The sequence below is a fragment of the Herpailurus yagouaroundi genome, unplaced genomic scaffold (assembly GCF_014898765.1).
Source record: "Herpailurus yagouaroundi ecotype Mexico unplaced genomic scaffold, PumYag 140, whole genome shotgun sequence".
In the NCBI taxonomy this organism is placed as follows: Eukaryota; Metazoa; Chordata; class Mammalia; order Carnivora; family Felidae; genus Herpailurus; species Herpailurus yagouaroundi.
The window spans coordinates 79,863,189-79,883,818 of NW_024412395.1; the positions used below are offsets into that span (position 1 = coordinate 79,863,189).

Consider the following 20,630-nt stretch of genomic DNA (forward strand, 5'->3'; position numbering starts at 1 on the left):
AGAAAGAAAGAAAGAAAGAAAGAAAGAAAGAAAGAAAGAAAGAAAGAAAGAAAAAGAAATTTCTACATGGGAACCACCAAGCAATTAATAATTGTGGTTTGGAGTGGGCATTGGAGTGGGGCAGATACCATACTGAAAAAAGGAAAATAAAGTATTTCGTACTGGATACTGAAACCTCAAGTTCTCCTTCCCTCCTTGGTCACTAGAATGCTAGCAACCAGCCCTCTAGCGAAGAGACTGAAAGAGTTTCTCTAGGGAATTAGACCACTCTAAGAGAAAAGACAAAGAGGTATATAGACTTGGGAAGTTATCCAACTGAATGGCTCAGTGAAGTTCACAGTCAACTAGCCCTATTCACAAAGTCAGAGCTGCTCATTTTTTATTTCCTTTCCTTAGTCTTCCATAGTATAAGGAGTGGGGAGGATTACCAGACATCTGAAGAACTCCACTAACATGAAATGAAATAAAAATAAAGAAATAAAGAAAGGATAGGGGCATAATTTGGAGGAAACATAGAATATACAAGGAGAAAAAAAAAACTTTGAATAAATACATTATCATTAATATTCCCCCAAATTAAGAGAAGATGTTGTTTCTAGGAAAAATTAAGGATCTCTTTAAAAAGACTACTTAGAAAACTAACTGCGAAAATTAAGAACTCAAGAAAAAGACTGGTGGATGAAGTTGAGGAAATATCACAGAAAGTAAAGCTAAAGGAAAAAGATACGGCAGATGGCAGGGAAAAGAGGACCATTCCAATAGTTGCAACATCCAAATAATAAAACCACCCTTAGAAAGTAAAAGACCAAATAAATAAAAGAAAAACAATAAAAGGCCAGAAAAAATGGAGAAGCCAAACTAATTAACAAAAATAATTCAAGAAAATTTTCCAGTCTAAATAAAGGTCATGAGTTTCCAAATCAAAAAGGTCCACCCAGTGCTCAGCACAATGGAGGGAATAAACCTACACCAAGAAATATCATAGTGGAATTTCAGAATACTAGGAAAAAAGAATGAGGATATAGGTACAGTAAACAGATCCACAAAGGAAAAAGACAAAGGGAATTCCCAGAATTAGGGTGAAGGGAGGAAAAAAGACAGTCTCTTCCAACAAATGGTGTTGGGAAAACTGGACAAACATGCAAAAGAATGAACCTGAACCACTTTCTTACACCATACACAAAAATAAACTCAAAATGGATGCAAGACCTAAATGTGCATAGGAAACTATCAAAATCCTAGAGGAGAACACAGGCAGCAACCTCTTTGACGTCGGCCACAGCAACTTCTTACTAGATACATCGCCAAAGGCAACGGAAACAAAAGCAAACATACACTATTGAGAATTCAACAAGATAAAAAGTTTCTGCCCAGCAGAGGAAACAATCAATAAAACTAAAAGGCAACCTTCGCAATGGAGAAGATATTTTCAAATGACATATCTGATAAAGGGTTAGTATGTAAAATCTATAAAGAACTTATCAAATTCAACACCCAAAAAACAAATAATCCACTGAAGAAATGAATCGACAGAATTTATGAATAGACACTTTTCCAAAGACATCATCCAGATGGCTAACAGATACGTGAAAAGATGCTCAATATCACTCATCATCAAGGGAAATAGAAATCAAAACCACAACAAGGTATCACCTCACACCTGTCAGAAGGGCTAAAATTAACAACACAAGAAACAACAGGTGTTGGTGAGGATGCAGAGTAAGGGAACCCTCTTGCACTGTTGGTGGGAATGCAAACTTGCACAGACACTCTGGAGAACAGTATAAGGGTTCCTCAAAAAACTAAAAACAGAACTACCCTGTGATCCAGCAATTGCACTATTAGGTATTTACCCAAACGATACAAAAATGCAGATTCAAAGGGATACATGCACCCTCATGTTTATAGCAACATTATCAACAATAGTCAAACTATGGAGAAAGCCTAAATGTCCACTGACTAATGAATGGCTAAGAAGATGTGGTATACATATATATAATTGAATATTAACTCAGCCATCAAAAAGAATGGAATTTTGCCATTTGCAACCATGTGGATGGAGCTAAGCAAAATAAGTAAATCAGAGAAAGAAAAATACCATATGATTTCACTCCTATACGGAATCTAAGAAACAAAACAGAGAAACACATGGGAAGGGGAGGGAGAGAGAGAAGAGAGGAAAACAAACCACAAGAGACTCTTTTTTTTTTTTTTTTAATATTTATTTATTTTTGAGAGAGACAGAGACAGGATGCAAGTGGGTTAGCGGCAGAGAGAGAGGGAGACACAGAATCTGAAGCAGGCTCCAGGCTCCGAGCTGTCAGCCCAGAACCCGACGTGGGGCTCAAACTAATGAGCTGTGAGATCATGACCTGAGCCAAAGTCGGATGCTCAACCAACTGAGCCACCCAGGTGCCCCCACAAGAGATTCTTGGCGACAGAGAACAAACTGAGGGTTGATGGAGGGAGGTGGGTGGGAGATGGGCTAGATGGGTGATGGGTATTAAAAAGGGAACTTGTGATGAGCAGTGTTATATGTAAGTGATGAACCACTGATTTCTACTCCAGAAATCAATATTGCACTGTATGTTAACTAAAATTAAAAAAAAAAAAAAAAAAAAGAGTGAAGGGAGATCCCAAGATAATAAATGTATACCAGGCAGAGAGGGCAACACAGCCCAGATTAAAGTAAGTGAAAGGCTCCAGGAACCCCTTTCGTAGGAAAATGAAATTGGGAGAATAATTGATATGAATGAAAATTTAAAAGGAGATTTAAACAACTGATAGAGAATTTATAGGAGCTGAATTATAAAGCAGATAATAAAGAAAAAAAAGGACAATTATGAACTCCAAGTAAAACAAAAAGGTCCACAGGAAAGGAAAAGTAATCAATTAATTACAAACCTCAGTCATACAAAGCAAGGAAGCTTAAAATGAACCGTGGTCACTGATAAGAATAAATTTGAAAAATGAGTTCCCCACAGTTAAACAGAACTATATCAAGAGGACAGGAGGAAGAGAGAGAAAATGAGCTAAATCTTTATCTTTCATAGAGATAGTTATTAGATAATATCCCAAACTCAAAAATTAAGAAGCAGCAAGTTACTTAAAGAGTAAATATTAAGAAAGTCAGTTAAAAGCAAGATTTCTCAAGCTTTGCACCACTGGCATTTTGGGCTAGATAAGTGTTTGTTGTGGGAGGCTGGCCCAAGCATCACAGGATGGTTGCGCAGCAACATCTACATATCAGATGCCTACAGCAGCCCTCCCTCCTACCTAGCTGTGACAATCAAACAAATATCCAGGTATTACCGTATGTTTGCTGGGAGGCAGAAATGCTCTGGTTGAGAACCACTGGTTAAAAGTTGTTATAATACCTCGGAAAGGAGAAGTGGAAGAGGGGGTAGGGAGGAGCTGGAGACTGTAGTTTTTCTTCATAAACTGTATAGAGTGAATGCATGTTTAAATATGAAAAAAATACGTATCTGCATGTGTATATGTGAGTATTCTTGATATAGTAGACTGTACAAAAACTAAATAACAAAAAACTAAAACCTACAGCAAAAAAACAAAGAAAACAGTAGCACAAGTGAGATAACAGATTTCATAACCACTTCAATGGCTACACTTCAAGAGATGGATGCTTGCCTGTGGGAATGTAAAATGGTTCACTTACTCTAGAAAACATCATGAGAGTTTCTTAAAAAGTTAAGCATTAAATTATCATATGACCTAACCGTCTGCTCTTAGGTATATACCCAAAAGAAATGAAAATGTATGTTCATATAAAAACTTATAAACAAATGTTCACAGCAGTATTATTCAGAAATAGCCCCAAAGTGGAAATAACCCAAATGTCCATCAACTGATGAATGGATAAATAAAATGTATATCAAAATGATGGAAAATTATGCAGTTACACAAAGGAAGGTAGTACTAAATACACAATACCACATAAATGAATCTTAAAAACATGCTACAAAGTCAGACACAAAAGGCCACATATTGCATAATTCCATTTACACTAAATGTCTAGAATAGACAGAAATCTACAGATAGAAAAATAAGTTTTGTGGTGGCCAGGGACTGGAGGGAAGGAAAGGGGAATTTCTTTTTGGTGTGATAAAAATGTCCTGGAATTATTAATTTATTTCTTTTTAAATATTCTATTATTTATTTTTGAGAGAGAGACAAAGCATGAGCAGGGGAGGGGCAGAGAGAGAGGGAGACACAGAATCCAAAGCAGGCTCCAGGCTCTGAGGTATCAGCACAGAGCCTGACGTGGGGCTCGAACTCACAAACTGTGAGATAATGACTTAAGCCCAAGTCGGATGCCCAACAGACTGAGCCACCCAGGTGCCCCAAAATGTCCTGGAATTAAACAGTGTTAGTAGTTGCACAATCTTGTAAATATACTAAAAATCAATGAATTGTACACTTTAAAGGGGGTGAATTTAATGTATATGAAGTATACCTTAATTAAAAATAATGTAAAAATTAATAATTAACTGAAAATGTGCAAGGTGTAAAACAGTGCAGTTTTCTCAATATTTAAAAAACTCTTTCAAATCACTAGGGGAAAAAATATCCAGTTCAATATGAAAAATGGAGACAGGACATGAATAGGCATTTCATAAGTCAGGAAAAATAATTGATGAATATATTAAAAGTGTTTACGCCCAGTCATAATTAAGGGAATGACAAATAAAACAATGTAACATCAATTTTTAATGATCAATTGGCAAAGATTAAAAATTTTTTAAATACCCACTATTGGGGGTCAGTATGAGGAAATAGGCCTTCTCAAACTACTGGTAGGATATTGCTGGTGTAGTTGTTCAGGGGGAGGGTAATTTGGAAATATCTACTCAAAGTGAAAAAGGAGACAATCTTTAGCTTAGCAATTTCATCACTAGGAATTTATCTTACAGATAACTTTGGTGCTCCTATGCACCAAATATATATATATACAAAAACAAAACAAAACTAGGTTCCTTGCAATATTGTTTACAGTAGCAAAAAAGTAAAACAACCTAAATTTTAGTCAATGTAAGACTGGCTAAAAAACCGACAGGGTATGTACGTGTGTGTGTGTGTGTGTGTGTGTGTGTGTGTATATGTATGTGTATATATGTGTGTGTATATATATATATATATGAATGTATATACATATATATATAATGAAATACTAAGTAGTCATTAAAAAAGAATATGGAGATCTCTATATGCTGTTATAGAAGTAAGTCTATTTCCCCCTGCCCCCTGCCTTTTTTTAAAGTAGGCTCCAGACACAGCACGGAGCCCAATTCAGGGCTTGAACTCACGACCTTGAGATCAAGACCTGAGCTGAGATCAAGAGTTGAACACTTAACCGACTTAGCTACCCAGGCACCCCTAAGATTTATTCTTATGGAAAAAAGTTGCAGAACAATATGTATAATGGAGCCCAGTGTGTATGGGCCTGCATGTGTTTAAAGTTGAATATGTGCTTTTGCATGCATTAAAATATTCTGAAAGGACACACAACAAAATGACTAACATTTTAACTACTGAGGGTAGAAATGGAGGGAAGAGGGAAGAGGACACATACTATTCTCTTTGTATTCCCATTTATTCTCATCTATTTATATTCTCTTCTATTTAAAATTTACCACAAGTATACAATGTTATACTTTCAAAAATTAGAGTTAGAAAACAAAAAAGGAACCAGGTAACCAGATGATTTTTATGCAAATCAATCTGCAGACTACACTATGAACCACTATTTTAATGTAAATTTAATATTGTGAAATTATTTAAGTAAACCAATATAACTAGAAAAAAAAAATTAAGCTGTTACTTTAAGTTGGGATAAAGCCTTCCCCAAGTGTTATACAGCACTCTGCTGGCTAATAAGGATGATCACTAAAGCTGAATTCCAAAACAATGTGTAAGGATGCAAGGAAAGCCAACTCATTTTCTATCATATATGTAATATTGGCAAGACCCAAAGGAAGAACCAGAATTCCAGACTGAAGCACCAATCAGAGGTAAATGACTGTGGAAATTTGTCTAATTTTACATTCCTTCCATAACTCAAATGTTATAACCAACAAGAGTACTGTTTTACTACAAACATAAAATATTATACAACAAATGACAGTATGACTAACATTCACTATGTGCCAGGCACATGTGGTAAGCATGCCAGGCACTATGCCAAGCATCAGCTGACTTATTCCTCACAACAATCATGTATGTTAATATCAGGTTAAGGATGTGGAAAGCAGTGGGTAGGATAATGTTGGTAAGACTACATACTTCTTCAGAACATGGTGGTATAACTATACTTCTTTCTTCCCCACATCACTTCAACTTTTCTTTTTCTACCTAAAACATTGGTCTAGGAGCAGGGCTGCAAGTGCAGGTGCCAGAAGCAGAGGATTTCTAAGCAAGAAACTATAACTGTATCTTCAAAATTCCCAAGAGCCTGATGGGGTGGGCTGTGCCATCATCTCATCTGGCAAAACTGGGCTGACACTGAGTACAGATGTATCACCTAGTGTCAAGAGCCCACTAGGTCTGTACCTAGGTAAATCTACCTATAGGGATGGGAGTGGACTGAGGGGAGGCACACGCTAGGCTAATATTGCTGCCAGCAATCTGGACCAGCACAGTGGCCAAACTTAACATCCCTTCTAAAGTAGAAAAGTTTGGGTACAAATGGAGACAGGTCAGAGTGTTTAGTTGAGATAAAGGAATTAATAAATGGATTATGCAATGAGAGAAATTCAATATTACACTGCCACCATGAGAGGTTAAAAGCAAGAGACGACACTGTCTCTTGGTACATCAGATTCTTGAAAGGGTGAAACCATATGTTAGTGAGACCACTCCTGATTTTAGAACCTGATAAAGTCAAACAGAAGCCTGCAAATCTAAGTGGCATTGTTCTGGGAGACATCTTGGTAATATATGAGGATGAACTGCAGTAATAGTTAACTAAGACTCTAGTAATATGCCAGTATCTCTGCCTCTTATTTTTCAGGTCACACCTACTGTCATTCTGTGATATGGTGTAACACTGGCATGGTTGGTAAGGTTATAATACTAATATTGATGTATTGGTAAATTGAGTTAAAGCCTCTTTAGGATGAATGTGAGTAAAAAATGACTGGCCCGAGGGAAAAACTGGACTTAGCTAATCATCAACTAATTTCTATGATCAATATTTCTGCTCAAGTTTATCATAAGGTACAAATAGCAGCAGATGGAGTAGAGCAGCATAGAAAATATTCAAACTGGTACAAAAATATGAGTATGTATGTAGTGGCTTTACAGAATAAATCAGTTGTTTCTTCAAATCTATCCCTAATTGACACTGGCTCCTCAAATGTTGGGCTTATTCATAATGATCACATTGCTATCTATGTCTGTCATATAAATGTGTCTGTCATATTTATGCCCAGATAAACATGATTGTTTTTGTTTAAAAGACTTGGCCGATGGCCAAGGCATAGTCTGTATAGTAAAGAATTTGGCCTTGCCCAAAGAAGTCTAGCCTTCACGCTAGGAAGCAACCTATGTCATACCTGACAGGAGTGTTTTTGTTTAAGGTCGGGACTGGCCACACTAGAAACAACCACCACCATGTGATTTAGGGTGGGGCTTTGGGTCACACAGCCTCAACCACCCTTGAGGCGGAGATCAACCATGTGAGCAAATAAATCTAATGAGTCATATCTACAATAATGGAGCCCAGTGAAAAGTCTGGACATTGAACTTGACTCTATCCTGTCACACACTGATGCTGGGAGAGGAGGAATGCATCCCTTTTTTTTTTTTTTTTTTTTTTTTTTTAGGAGGAAGCATCTTGACTCCATGGATGAGGACAATAGAAACTTTGCATTTGGAACCCTCCTGATTCTATTTTATGCATCTTTCCCTTTGGCTGATTTTCATCTGTTTCCTTTTCTTGTAATAAACCTTAACTGTGAATAAAACAGCTTTCATTCAGTGAGCTCTGAGTCCTTCTAGTGAGTTATCAAACCTAAGAGAGGTTATAGGAACCCTCCGAAACTTGCAGTTAGTGTCAGAAGTAAGGGAAGTCTCGGGGACTATGCATTCAGTTTGCCTAACTTCAGGAAGGTAGGTACTCTATTAACCCATTCTGCATTGAAGAAAGCAAGGTATAGAGAATAAATAAACTGCGTGAGAGGGAGACCTTTTAACATATAGTGCTAGAACACAAACCTTGGTTTGGCTGACTTTATGCCCACACTTTTAGTTTTATTTTGCTTTACACAAGATGACTACACACAGTACCATGCATTAGATGGATAGGTATTTCACTACTATAATGTATTTCACTAGTATGACATTTTAAACCTTTTGCTTCTTCTCTCACCAAACTTGAACCAAAGTAATTAGAGTTAACTATTAAGCATAAATTAATAATTATTACTATCTACAGTTTTGACCATTACCGGTTTTGTGCAGTGAATGTTTCCCTCTGAGGATGAAGATCACTATAAACAACCCTGATGAGATCATGCTGACACAATGCCCCTTCTGTCAAAGCCATGGATCCAATTGTTGAGGGCTACAAAAATAAGGTAAAGTATGAGACTGTGTCTTTAAAATGAAGTAAAAATCTGTATCATATAAGGACATTTAGCTTTGTTTTAGCAGAAGGCAGTTTAAGACCATTTCTCTTATTTAAAACCTTTTGCATTTTTCAATTACATATATTCTACAGCTCTTTTTGGAAATTATATATAATACATAAAACTAAAAATATACTGCTTTGTTTTTGGAAGATTATGGAATGAATCTATATTTAGAACACAGAATAAGAAGAGTTGCCAGAGGGGTGCCTGGAGCTCAGTCAGTTAAGTGTCTGACTCTGCTCATGCTCGCCCCCTCGCTCTCTCTCTCTCTCTCTCTCTCTCTCTTAAAAGAAAAAAAAAAGTTGCTGGAAAGACTAAAGGTTATAAAAACATCAATTTTATTTTTAAAATTAAAAAAATTTTTTTTCAGATTCATCAATTTTAATTTATTTGTATTCCAGAACACAAAACAGGCTTGAGACTTCACTGTACATTTAAATTCTGCAGTTTGTCTAATTTCAGGTAGGTAGATACTTTCACTAAAGTATTGTTTAGTTTATTGTTTCACTAAAGCACTAAAGTTTATTGTTTAGTTTATTGTTTCACTAAAGCACTAAAATTGTTGAAATCACTATAGTGTATACCTGAAACTAATATAACACTGTATGTTAACTGGAATTAAAATAAAAACTTAAAGCAAGGTACAGAGAGTTATAAACAATATTTAAGACTATAATCAAATGTCTCTTTACCAGTGACACGATTGATTAGATGTTCCTAAAGTTAGAAGCATCCATTCATAAATGTTTCACTATCCTCTGTTTTATTTCGTAATATGATACACAGAACTTAATTAAAATCTAATTAAGATTATATTCTCAGAAATATTTTATGCTAAAACAAGTCTTGGCTAAATAGGAGGCATTCTATTTCCAATACACAATGAAGTCCCACGGGAATTAATTAAGAAAATAAAGAGCAGCATGGAGTTGTGAAGCAAGAGGATACTGTTTACTGATAAGAAAATGGAATATAATTTTTGGACTACTGGTAAAGTTTCTTTAAGTGCTTTCCTTATAACTTCATACACCAAAGGCCACTATAGACCTGAAGCTTGATTCATAGAATATATCCTTAAATAAAGCAGGCAGAAGGATTTCAGCTTAACAGCAGCCTTCTACCTATTATGATTATCAGGGTTCTCACATTGTTCAAATAAATATAAGCAAAACTCAAAAGTGTGCTGTTAATGAATAGACACAGTGCATCAGTTATAGACTCCTTTAAATGGAAATAATTGGTATTAATATCCTTTTAAGTAGACAGTTTCCTAAAAAATAATAAAAAAATCAATCTAACACAGATTTCTAATGAATATGGAAAACTTCAAAAAATTAAAGAATATATATATTTTTTTAAATATATTTTTTTAACATTTTATTTATTTTTGGGACAGAGAGAGACAGAGCATGAACGGGGGAGGGGCAGAGAGAGAGGGAGACACAGAATCAGAAGCAGGCTCCAGGCTCTGAGCCATCAGCCCAGAGCCCGACGCGGGGCTCGAACTCACGGACCGCGAGATCGTGACCTGAGCTGAAGTCGGATGCTTAACCGACTGAGCCACCCAGGTGCCCCAAAGAATATTTTTAAAAATTCATAAAAGACTAATAAAAAAGTGAAAATGATAGTGGTATAAGAATGAAAAAGAAATAAATAAGAACTAGAGGAAATTTTCCATTAATTACTTTCTGCCTCTCTTGATAACAGCATAGCTTTACATCACTAACAGGCACCTACTCTTAAGAAGTAAATCAATAAAGATGTGTTAGTGTTTATCTCTGGTGAAAAATTGACTTTGATCTCTTATTCAATATAATTTTTTATAAAAATGTTTTTCATGTTTATTTTGAGAGGAAGAGAAAGAGAAAGTGTGAGCGGGAGAGGGGCAGAGAGGAGAGAGAATCCCCAGCAGGCTCTGTGCAGTGCAGAGCCTGACGAGGGGCTCTATCTCACAGACCATGAGATCACGATCTGAGCGAAAATCAAGAGTTGGACACTTAACTGACTGAGCCATCCAGGCACCCCATCTTACTCAGAGTAATTTTAAATAATTCTACCTTTCCAATCTTACTTACCTCATGGTATATTGAAGGCTTGGATAAGGAAGGGATAGTAAAAGACAGAACTTTATTGTTTCCATCTTTATCAGCAATTTCCTATAGTTAAAAAATACATACAAAGATAAATAATCACAGGGCTATAAGAAAAAAATTCTTAATTTACCAATATATCATTGACAACTGAGGAAGAGTTTTAGAAATAGCAATATACAAAAAATATTACTATCCTAGTGTACCTTTTCTAACCTATTAGCAAATTACACAGTTTAGTAGTTGAGTTACCCTCTGAGAGATATGCAGCACAATACTATAAATACTATAACTAAATCAAATGCAATGTGACAGCAAAGACATAAAGCGGGCACACAAATCATCTTTCATGTTAAGTTTACAGATAGGACAGGGAGATTATAAGCAATTAGATCTGAGTCAAACAGATTATATGTTTTAGCCAAGAAATACACTTATTAAATAAGAAAAAACACATTACTCTAACACAGAATGAATCCTGACTAAAAAAAAATGTTACAATTATTCAGCAAAAGACTAATGACCCAATTTAAGCTACATATTAACATAATGAATATTAGTCCAAGTGATTAAAAATAGATTCATATTTAGGTAATTTTTACTGAATTGCAAGAAAATTGTTTTCTTTTAAAAGCACTTTATCTTTCAATGAAAAGGACAATGGTGTCCTTCATTTCTAGTCTCTGGTAGTCTACAGGTATCAATAAAAATCTGCCTATAGACACTAGCATATAGAGGGATGAAATGCTCCTCCATTATCACTCCTTTCCTCTACTGCCTCATTTGGTCTATGTTTCTTTTACATATCAATTAATTTTAATTAATTTATTTTACATATTAATCCACATTAATATATTCATAATTAGCATAAAATCCAGAGAGAGAAGGCTGCCCCCTTAGTAGACCTAGAAGAAAGGTCAGAGACAGACTGAGAGTTACACAGCACAAATGGAAGATACAACAACAATAACTATCATCAACAAAACAAAAACCCAAAAGAACTTCCCTGTAGGGCTCATTTCTGTTTAATATGTCACAGGAGAGTACCAATTATATGTGAACATTGGCCTTACCTCTAATTTTGGCAGGAAAATGGGTTTAAAAATTCCTTGGAGAGATCATTTAACTATTTTGTAGTCAAACTAGTTATTACCACATTCAGGCCAGTATGCCTCAGAGAAAGTCTACGGTAAGACGGATGGACCTAATTTAAGTTAGGCAATACGACTTTAATTTTTATTCCTAAATTTCAAATTAAGCCAAATAACTTTTATTTATATTTGTGTGTTCTTGAAGAAGGATGTTCTACACTTTGTTTAAGCTGAGGGCAATATAAAACTCCCTCTGAGGCTACGTGAAACAAGAGAGAAGTTCTCGAGAGGGAAAGTGAAAAAAAGAAAATAAATATATAAAAGAAACCCTAGGTGGTAAGAAAAATTGAGAGCCACAGAGAAGAAAGAACACAGACAGTAAATGAATTAGAAGACAGAAGTCTGGGTTACATTCTGATATATAACTGACCATTTACTTTGTAAGTACACTATTTTTAAGATGCTAAAAGATAATTAAACCATAGCACCAATAAGCACTGTTAAGAACTTGTCAGCATCCTGCTTAAAAATACTTTGCTTCATTTGTCCCACTACTGGATTTTATTACGTTAAAAAAATGAGTAAAAAGATAGCTTAATTTTCAACATAATTGAAAACACCAAATTCAATTATTAAATCAACATACATCTACTAAGTGCCTGTGCTAAGTACTAGAGGAGAGAATAATATATGAAACAAATTTCCTGCTTTAAAAGAAAAAACAATCAGGCAAGTTGGCAAATTAGAGAATTTTATACCTAGATCAGCTTTTCATGTAAAAAAACCTCTCCCTTAATACTACTTGATACTGCTACTACTATTAATGACATTTATTAAACACCTCAGGTAGTATGTGGATTCTCCTAATTGTTTTTTTGTTTTTAAGATTTTATTTTTAAGCAATCTCTAAACCCAATGTGGGGCTCAAACTCACAACCCCAAGATCAAGAGTTGTATGCTGTACCAACTGAAACAGCCAGGCATGCCTCTCCTAATTGTTTTTAATCCTGTTAACAATGTTTTATTTCTGTTTTACAGATGAAGCAACTGAAGTCAAGATATTAAGTAACCTGACCAAATTTAAAACAGCAAACAAATGGCAGGGCCTAGTTTTAAATAAAATACAGATGATTTCAAAGGCCATGCTCCTTTCTTCAGATATACATTCCAGGGATAGAAATGTTTTCTAATGATCTTTTAAGGGATAATACTTTGAGGGTTGAACATTGGTATAGAAAAATATTTATTTACAGTGAAACTCAATGTTTTGTGAGGTACTTTACCCTTGTTGGGATGACCACTGGGTGTTATATGTAAGTGATGAATCACTAAAGTCTACTCCTGATATCATTATTACACTATATATTAACTAACTTGGATTTAAATTTGAAAAATTAATATGTAAAAAAAATTTTATTATGTGGAGTGCTTGTTTACAATGAATACTAAATACAAAGGATATCTTCAAAGAGCAAGAATTTCAATACCAAAGTCCTAACTGGACACTGTGGGGAAAAAAAACCCCAGAATAATGTTTAAGATACTTAAGAATTTCTTAGAAGAATTTCAAACAATACAGTGTCAAGTATATAATATTTTATCAAATGATTATTCAAAATAAATTTCAAAAATTTTAAATGGAGCACATTCATAAACATTGGTCAAATAAAGTAATTTAAAGATAAGTCACAAAATATTAACAATGTTATCAATTATAATATTTTCACCTATTTTATAAAATGCATTGGCAATTATTTATTAAGCCTCTCATAAATTCAAATAAATTACTCAGTAGACCTTTCAATTTATTTTTTTAATAAATATTCTTTAAGTATTACTTCAGAAGATTTTTACAAAATACTTAAAGTTTCCCAAACTATCTTTTTCAACTTACCAAATTGTAAATTCCTAACAGAAGTGCTTCAATGCAGCCATTACTCTGTCTGTCTCGGCTAACTGTAAGCCGTAAATAAACCCACATCAATTCCGGCAAGAACTGCAGTGTGAACCTCTTAAGTCGAACTTCAGAGCTACGATAGAGCTCAAATAGCTGGTGGCAGACAGGCTCCAGAAGCTAAAAGGAAAATAAAGTACATTAGCTATTTCTATTCATTTGCTGTAACTGTGTTTTTTTTTTAAGCACATATACTTGTGTAATATTTAAAAAATAAATTTTCAGTATTAATTTTTGCATATTTTGAATCAATGTGTCCTAAACCTTAATCTCTACTTATGCACAGAGACTATATATTAAACTGACCAATTTACTAACTTTAAGTGTTTTGTGCCCATATAATATCAATTTATTTTTCAATACACTAATCCGTTAACTTTGTTAGATAATTATTTAACCAATGTACTACATTTATATTAAGTTTCCTTTTCTATTATTATCAGCCCTTACTATCCTCCACTTTAAAAAGTTTCTATTGAAAGAAAATAACTTCAAATGCTCTTGTTGGAAATAAACTTTAAATCTCAACTTAGATTATGATTTAAATAAAATTATATACTACTCAGTAGACAAAGGGATTTTGCAATATATAATAATTGGATATCCAAAATGTTAGCTAATATTTTACATACATACAAGTAAAACAAATGAATTACTTTTATGTTTTAAGACTGACTTAAATTCTACTAATTATATTTAAGATTTTGAAAATATAGGAATAGCTTTTTTAGTGTTAAATTTTTCATACAATATCACACAATAGGACTTATGAAGATCTTTATCACCTTGAAAACTAAAGAAAATGAGCAGGTTAAATAAACCTCTCCCTTTTTCCTAATCACGTACTGCCAATCTAAAATGGTTTTGTTCAAATAACTATAGACCACACAAAACTGGGTATGATTTTAAAATGCAAATAACACACTGACAAGAAACTATAAAAAATGTCTAAATTAAAATTTAATACTAGCTTTAAAATGAGTCATTCAGTATTTATATGCTACCTTCTTTTCTGAATGATTAAATAATGCATATACATTTGGAAATCTGTTTGAATGAAGTTATATAGGTCTGTAATAACCTAACCGTCTAGAATAAGTCACTACTTTCAGGATTGCAAATCAAAAATCAACAAACTCAATGTTAACTGTACAGTTAATATATTTAGATGAGCTAAGCTTAGCTCTTAGGGAATGACTTTAAAGCTAAAAAAAGTTCACACACATGTACACCCTCGTGTCTAGTAACTACTAGGCCCCTTATGTGAAATCACTGTCATAATATTTACAATCTTCAAAAAATTTCAATTCTCCCCTTAAACAGAAGTCTAGACTAGTCAGACAATTTGCTCAAAGTCACAGAAGTTAGTGGTGGAGGAAGACACTTAAAATTCAGGTCTTCGAACACCAAGTTGATGCTTCCACTATCCCACATTTCTTATACTAGAATGAAGGTTGAGAGTAGGAGGTGAGGATTATTTAACTACAAATAGTATATTCCGTGTAGTGTCAATAATGAAGTAATAAATTTCTGAAAATAGTCAACTGCTGGTATCTTTTTAAAGTACTGACAAAAAAGCTCTTTTGGGGAATTAAAGATTGCTGCTTTCATAAGTGTATTTATTAAAAATATATATCTATGTTTTAAATCTGTTTTCCTCTTTAGTCAAAGACTCCAGAATTGCTGTCTCTCAATTTTATTTGCCATGGTACAATTATGATTCGTTTCTGTTATAAAGACCTTAACTTCCCTTCCTCAGTAGGAAGAACCACAATGGCATGTAAGAGACTACATTTTAACTAAGCATAGCAAAGAAATACAGAGTTGTCAAAATTTTTACTCTGCTTTTTTTAAAAATGGGGAGGAGGAGGAGTTTGGTCAGAAATCAATGATGAAGGAATGAGGAGGGATAACTGCAGGAGCAATCTTTGAGGTGGCCAGAGAATGTGATCCAGGCCTAAGTACAAGAGACACTTTGATACCACCTGAGACACTTCATCCACTGAACAGCAGAAAAGGCAAAAGAATGTAGGTGGAAAAGCTGGTAGAGTGGTAGATAGGAAGGGGAAAATATGAGAGTTCCCAATTATCTTCTTCTTTTTTAAGGACACAGAAAGCAAGCTGGAGATGAGGAAAAGGAGGGTAAGAGTATGAGGAAAGAGAAGGTGTAAAATGCAGTGGGACAGTGTACCAAGAAAGTAAAGCAAGAATGCAAGGCAGTATTATGTGACCTTGAGCCTTTTAGTCCTGCGTTTAAAGTGGAGAAAGTCAACAAAACTGTGTTCTGCAATTATGTTCTGCTGCTCAGGTACAGGCCTGAAGAAGATGGATGACTGGATTTTTTCCAGTGTTGAGATTTTCCCCCAAAGAAAAAGAACTAATGAATGGAATGAGAAGCAAAGGAGCTAAGAATGTTTGCAAGGAAATGACCTATGAAAATTTAGCTGGGTAAAGAGAGAAGTGAGCCATGTGAAGGAAGAAGGAAAGGGAATCAAATCATGAAAAAGTGATAGGGTTAACATAACGATTAGCTGGAGGTCTTCCTGAAGGGGAAGAACTGCAAGAGTGACTACAGGATCAGGAACAAAGGAAATGAGGAAAATTAAGCAATATGTTTGGTGTAGAAACCTCTAGAACAAAGGAAATGAGAAATAAAGCAATATGTTTGGTGTAGAGATTAAAATTTCAGCTGCAGTACAGGTTGGCCATGATATGTAATACTAAACTAGGAAATACACTTTCTTAAGAACTTTTAAGGTCTTTAAAGCAAAACTGTAAGATCACCGTAAGCTTCAATTAATATTATATGTGGCATGTGACGATTTTCTGAAATAATTTCCTGTTAACTAAGTAAAACAGTTATGTTTCAGAATACAATAAAATCAGGACTAAAAGGGGCCTCCTTCTATAACTGAAATCCAGAATTAGTTTGAGATTCTATAGAGCTCTACATTCTGCTTTTCTGAAATATGACCACATGGTTAGAACCTTATAACCTGACAGGAGAAAAGATGGAAAGACAGCTCTGCTCTGGCAACTGATTGATTATAATGACTACTGTTGAGTTTTATCTCTCAAGCTGTAATTTTCCAATTCTACCTATGATAAGGTCTCATACATTATTATGAAGTATTACAATATAAAGTAATGTGAATAGCTTTTTTTAATGTCAGAGCTTCTAAAGTATAAAAAAGGAAACCAATCCTTTTTATATACTTGTGAGTGTTAATGAAAATGATAGCATTTTAGAATCTCATTTTGTGTTTCACTATTCTTCTAATCAATATTTACTAAGTGTTCATTATGTACATGATAATATACTAGATTCTAGGGAAGTAACAAATACAGACTATATGACCACTGCTCATGAAGAGCTTACAATGTAAAGAGAAAGCATAAAACAAATTTTAATAAGCAAAGCTTAAATGTTAAGACAGTGCAAAACAAGGGGTAGGAAATAACACACATTCATTATTCAAACAGAATTTTGAAAACTCCTAACCAAAAAGGATATGAATATATATACATTACTACACCTAAAGTTATAAAACATAAATACACAGCAAGAGAAAAAGAAGCAAATGAATCCTGCAATTGCTGCTATAAACAGCAACAGATGCAAGCCTAACTGAGAGCCAATCCAAGTTTAGGAGATAGTAAAGAAAGAGGTCAATAAAGCAAGCTTTTAGTGGTAGGACAAAAATTAAGATGCACTTTAAATTAAGCTGCTGGTTAGGAGATGATTACCTGAACTTCTTCAAACTCACTCCAGTACACAGCAGAGGCACTCTTGGAGGCTGTATCTGGGAAGATAAGAAGCTACTTTCCTGTGTGTTCCTTTCATTTTCATTTTAAAGCATACATGAATCCAGTGGTGATAAAACTATATGTCATACTATTGTGTTAATGGAAAGATAATGTGTGTATTTTGCATAAATTAACATATAGATTCAACAGCTGAATTTTTTTTTCCTTCTTCTATCACAAAGCTGAATAAAAGGAAACTCTTACTCTAAGTTTATTGATCTTAACTATTTAGGCTAAATAGTGCTTTCTCCAATCATTTTCAAGCTAAATTTACTAGCAGCATCATTTCATGTTACCAGGTTGAGTTCACTGATCAGAGTAATATATACACTTCCACACTGTCAATAAAATAACAGCAAACACACTTAAAATAAAAAAAAGCTGAATCAGCTTAAGGCTAACATTTGGATTCTAGAAAAGGAAACATCCCAAACAGAAACAGAGAAAAGTTTCAAATTAATAAGTAATCTATTGAGATGATGGTCACTCAGATCAAGACTCAAAACACACAGTCCTCAACAGGAACAAATCTGTCAAAACATTTAAAAATATAAAGAGGGAAGGGAAAGGGAAAGCCAAAGCAACTATCAGAATGAAAAACAGTAGAAAGAAAGTTTTCCAGTTCCATAAGAAGGATTTTAAAAAAGAGGAGGGAAAACTACAAAACTTACATATGTGTTTTAGTACACATATTTCACTTTACTATGTTGAAATTATTTTTCTTATAAGCTTTCCTACCTCATTATTCGAATCTTGAATAACTTTATAGAGGGCTGGGACCAGTGTTTTTTTCCGGTGTAAAGTTGCTGCATAATTGGTGATCTGAGTGTCAGGTAACGCCTAAAAGAAACATCAAAGGAAATCAAAAGCAAACTTGGTATTTGGGAAGTCAGGAAATATATTTTACCTCAGTTTCTCTTGAAAAGATTTATGATAGAGTCAATTAAGAAAAGTAAAGATAATTAATACAAGAAATATCATTAGAGTTAATAAGACAAATTAAGTTAGGACGTTATAGTGTACAGTTCTTCTAACTAGTCAACCATGAAAAATTATTAGAAATCACACGTACCAAGATTTGCTGAAAAGGGTCACTTTAAACTAACCTACTCTAGGGGCGCTTGGGTGGCTCAGTCAGTTAAGCATCCGACTTCAGCTCAGATCATGATCTCACAGTCTGGGGGTTTGAGCCCCACGTCGGGCTCTGTGCTGACAGCTCAGAGACTGGAGCCTGCTTTGGATTCTGTGTCTCCCTCTCTCTCTGCCCCTCCCCTACTCATGCTCTGTCTCTCTGTGTCTCAAAAATAAATAAAAACACTAAAACAACAAAAAAACCAACCTAGTCTAAAAAAAATAAGTATAGAATACACACACACACACATATAATTTAATAAGTTTTATTTATTTTGGGGGAGGGAAAGAGGGCACTTAGTGCAGAGCCTGATGTGGGGCTCAAACTCACGAACTGTGAGATCATGACCTGAGCTGAAATAAAGAGTTGGATGCTTAACCAACTGAGCCACACAGGCGCCCCTAGAATATATTTTTATTCTTGCATTTTATACTTATGAAACATTTATTTCTATTAGTGTTCAGAAGTTATATAGTTTTAAATAAAATCAATGAATGATTTTTAATTACAGGAAATAAAAATATAAGACACAAATCCTATGTCTGTGCCTTATTAAATCTTGGAAGCTTCCCCTTTTTTATTAAATATATTTAAAAATGGATATATCCCCTCATCAATCCTAACAACTTTTTTATTTTTCCATATTACCTTCTAGCCATTATTTACCTTAGTGCCTTTTTAAAGAGTTACAATTACAGAAACACATTATTTCGTATTTTGCCATTTCCACTTCATATCATAACATTTGTTTCGGTTTCTCCAGAGCACATATTCACTGTTTGAATTATGGACATATAGAATCATATGATACATTCTTATCACCAATCCAATTTACCTTGAATTCTGATAACCATTCTTCCACAACACCACGTTCAGATCCCAGCATCTTCTTCTAACTTCTAGTCCTTTTTTTTTTTTATCTCTGAAAGAAAAAAAGCACCAAACTTGAAGATGGCATCATGTACTTAAAGGAACTACCAAAGGTAAAGGATGTGCACCTTTCACTAACAGAAAAACTAACCTTGTATATATTTTAGATAAGAAGGCTTACTTCTAGACTAGAGCTCAATTAAAACAAAACTTATTTTTAAGAAATAAATTCTATTTTCAGGGATATATTTGAAACTTCTTTTCCTAATACTTTTATGTTTTCCCCAAGAAATATATTTCAAAGTGGCAAAAACAAGTTTATACTTCCTCACAAGAACATGCCCCTTGTGAAGGACCTCCTCCACCTGTCCTGGAAGAGAAGAGGAAGTACAAGAAGAAACACCTGGTGCAGAGCCCCAACTCCTACTTCATGGACGTGAAGTGCCCAGGATGCTACAAAATCACCACCATCTTTAGCCATGCACAAATGGTTGTTTTGTGTGTTGGCTGTTCCACTGTCCTCTGCCAGCCTACAGGAGGAAAAGCAAGGCTTATAGAAGGATGCTCCTTCAGACAGAAGCCCTTAAAGCACCCGGACTCAAGATGAGTAAGAAACTATTCCAATAAACAGATTTGTGATAAAACAAAGCCAAAACCAAAAAACAAGTTTACTGAGTAAAATCAAACTGCACATTACCCAAGACAAATGAATAGTCTATGCTTAGAGCTTCTGCCAAATATACAATTGGAATTAAGTTACATTTCATAAAACAAACCATGGGACAGATTATAAATGACAAATATAGAAAAGCTAGAAATCAAGGGTCATATATTCAGCACACTGATTATAAATGTTTATACAAATAAGGGCTTTAAAGAAGGTAGATTTATATTTTTTCTATAATGGAGAAATATCCAAGTAGAAAAAGCAAGTTGTACAATTATGTGAACTATAATTCCATTAAAAAACTAAATAAAATGTGAAAAAAGCCTGGACGAATAGATCCACTAAACTCTTTTTTTTTTTTTTTTTTTTTT

General features: G+C 34.3%; 1 protein-coding gene and 1 pseudogene across 8 annotated transcripts in view; one reads left to right on the top strand and one right to left on the bottom strand.

The window, feature by feature from the left end:
• HYCC2 (hyccin PI4KA lipid kinase complex subunit 2) overlaps positions 1-20,630 on the bottom strand; it is a 91,232-nt gene that overhangs the window by 26,455 nt on the left and 44,147 nt on the right. For 6 of the 8 annotated variants that reach the window (XM_040475818.1, XM_040475820.1, XM_040475815.1 and 3 more), the window contains 5 exons: positions 19,558-19,644; positions 18,329-18,430; positions 13,724-13,903; positions 10,724-10,804; positions 8,466-8,581 (listed from right to left, as the gene is read on the bottom strand). In XM_040475818.1, coding sequence (XP_040331752.1) covers positions 8,466-8,581; positions 10,724-10,804; positions 13,724-13,903; positions 18,329-18,430; positions 19,558-19,608 — 530 coding nt within the window. In that variant the 5' untranslated portion in view covers positions 19,609-19,644. Of the gene's footprint in view, positions 1-8,465; positions 8,582-10,723; positions 10,805-13,723; positions 13,904-17,530; positions 17,587-18,328; positions 18,433-19,557; positions 19,645-19,995; positions 20,094-20,630 lie in introns of those variants that run through there. The other 2 variants (XM_040475821.1, XM_040475823.1) reach the window with 2 other exon arrangements.
• Positions 19,931-20,199, top strand: LOC121030360 (40S ribosomal protein S27-like; annotated as a pseudogene).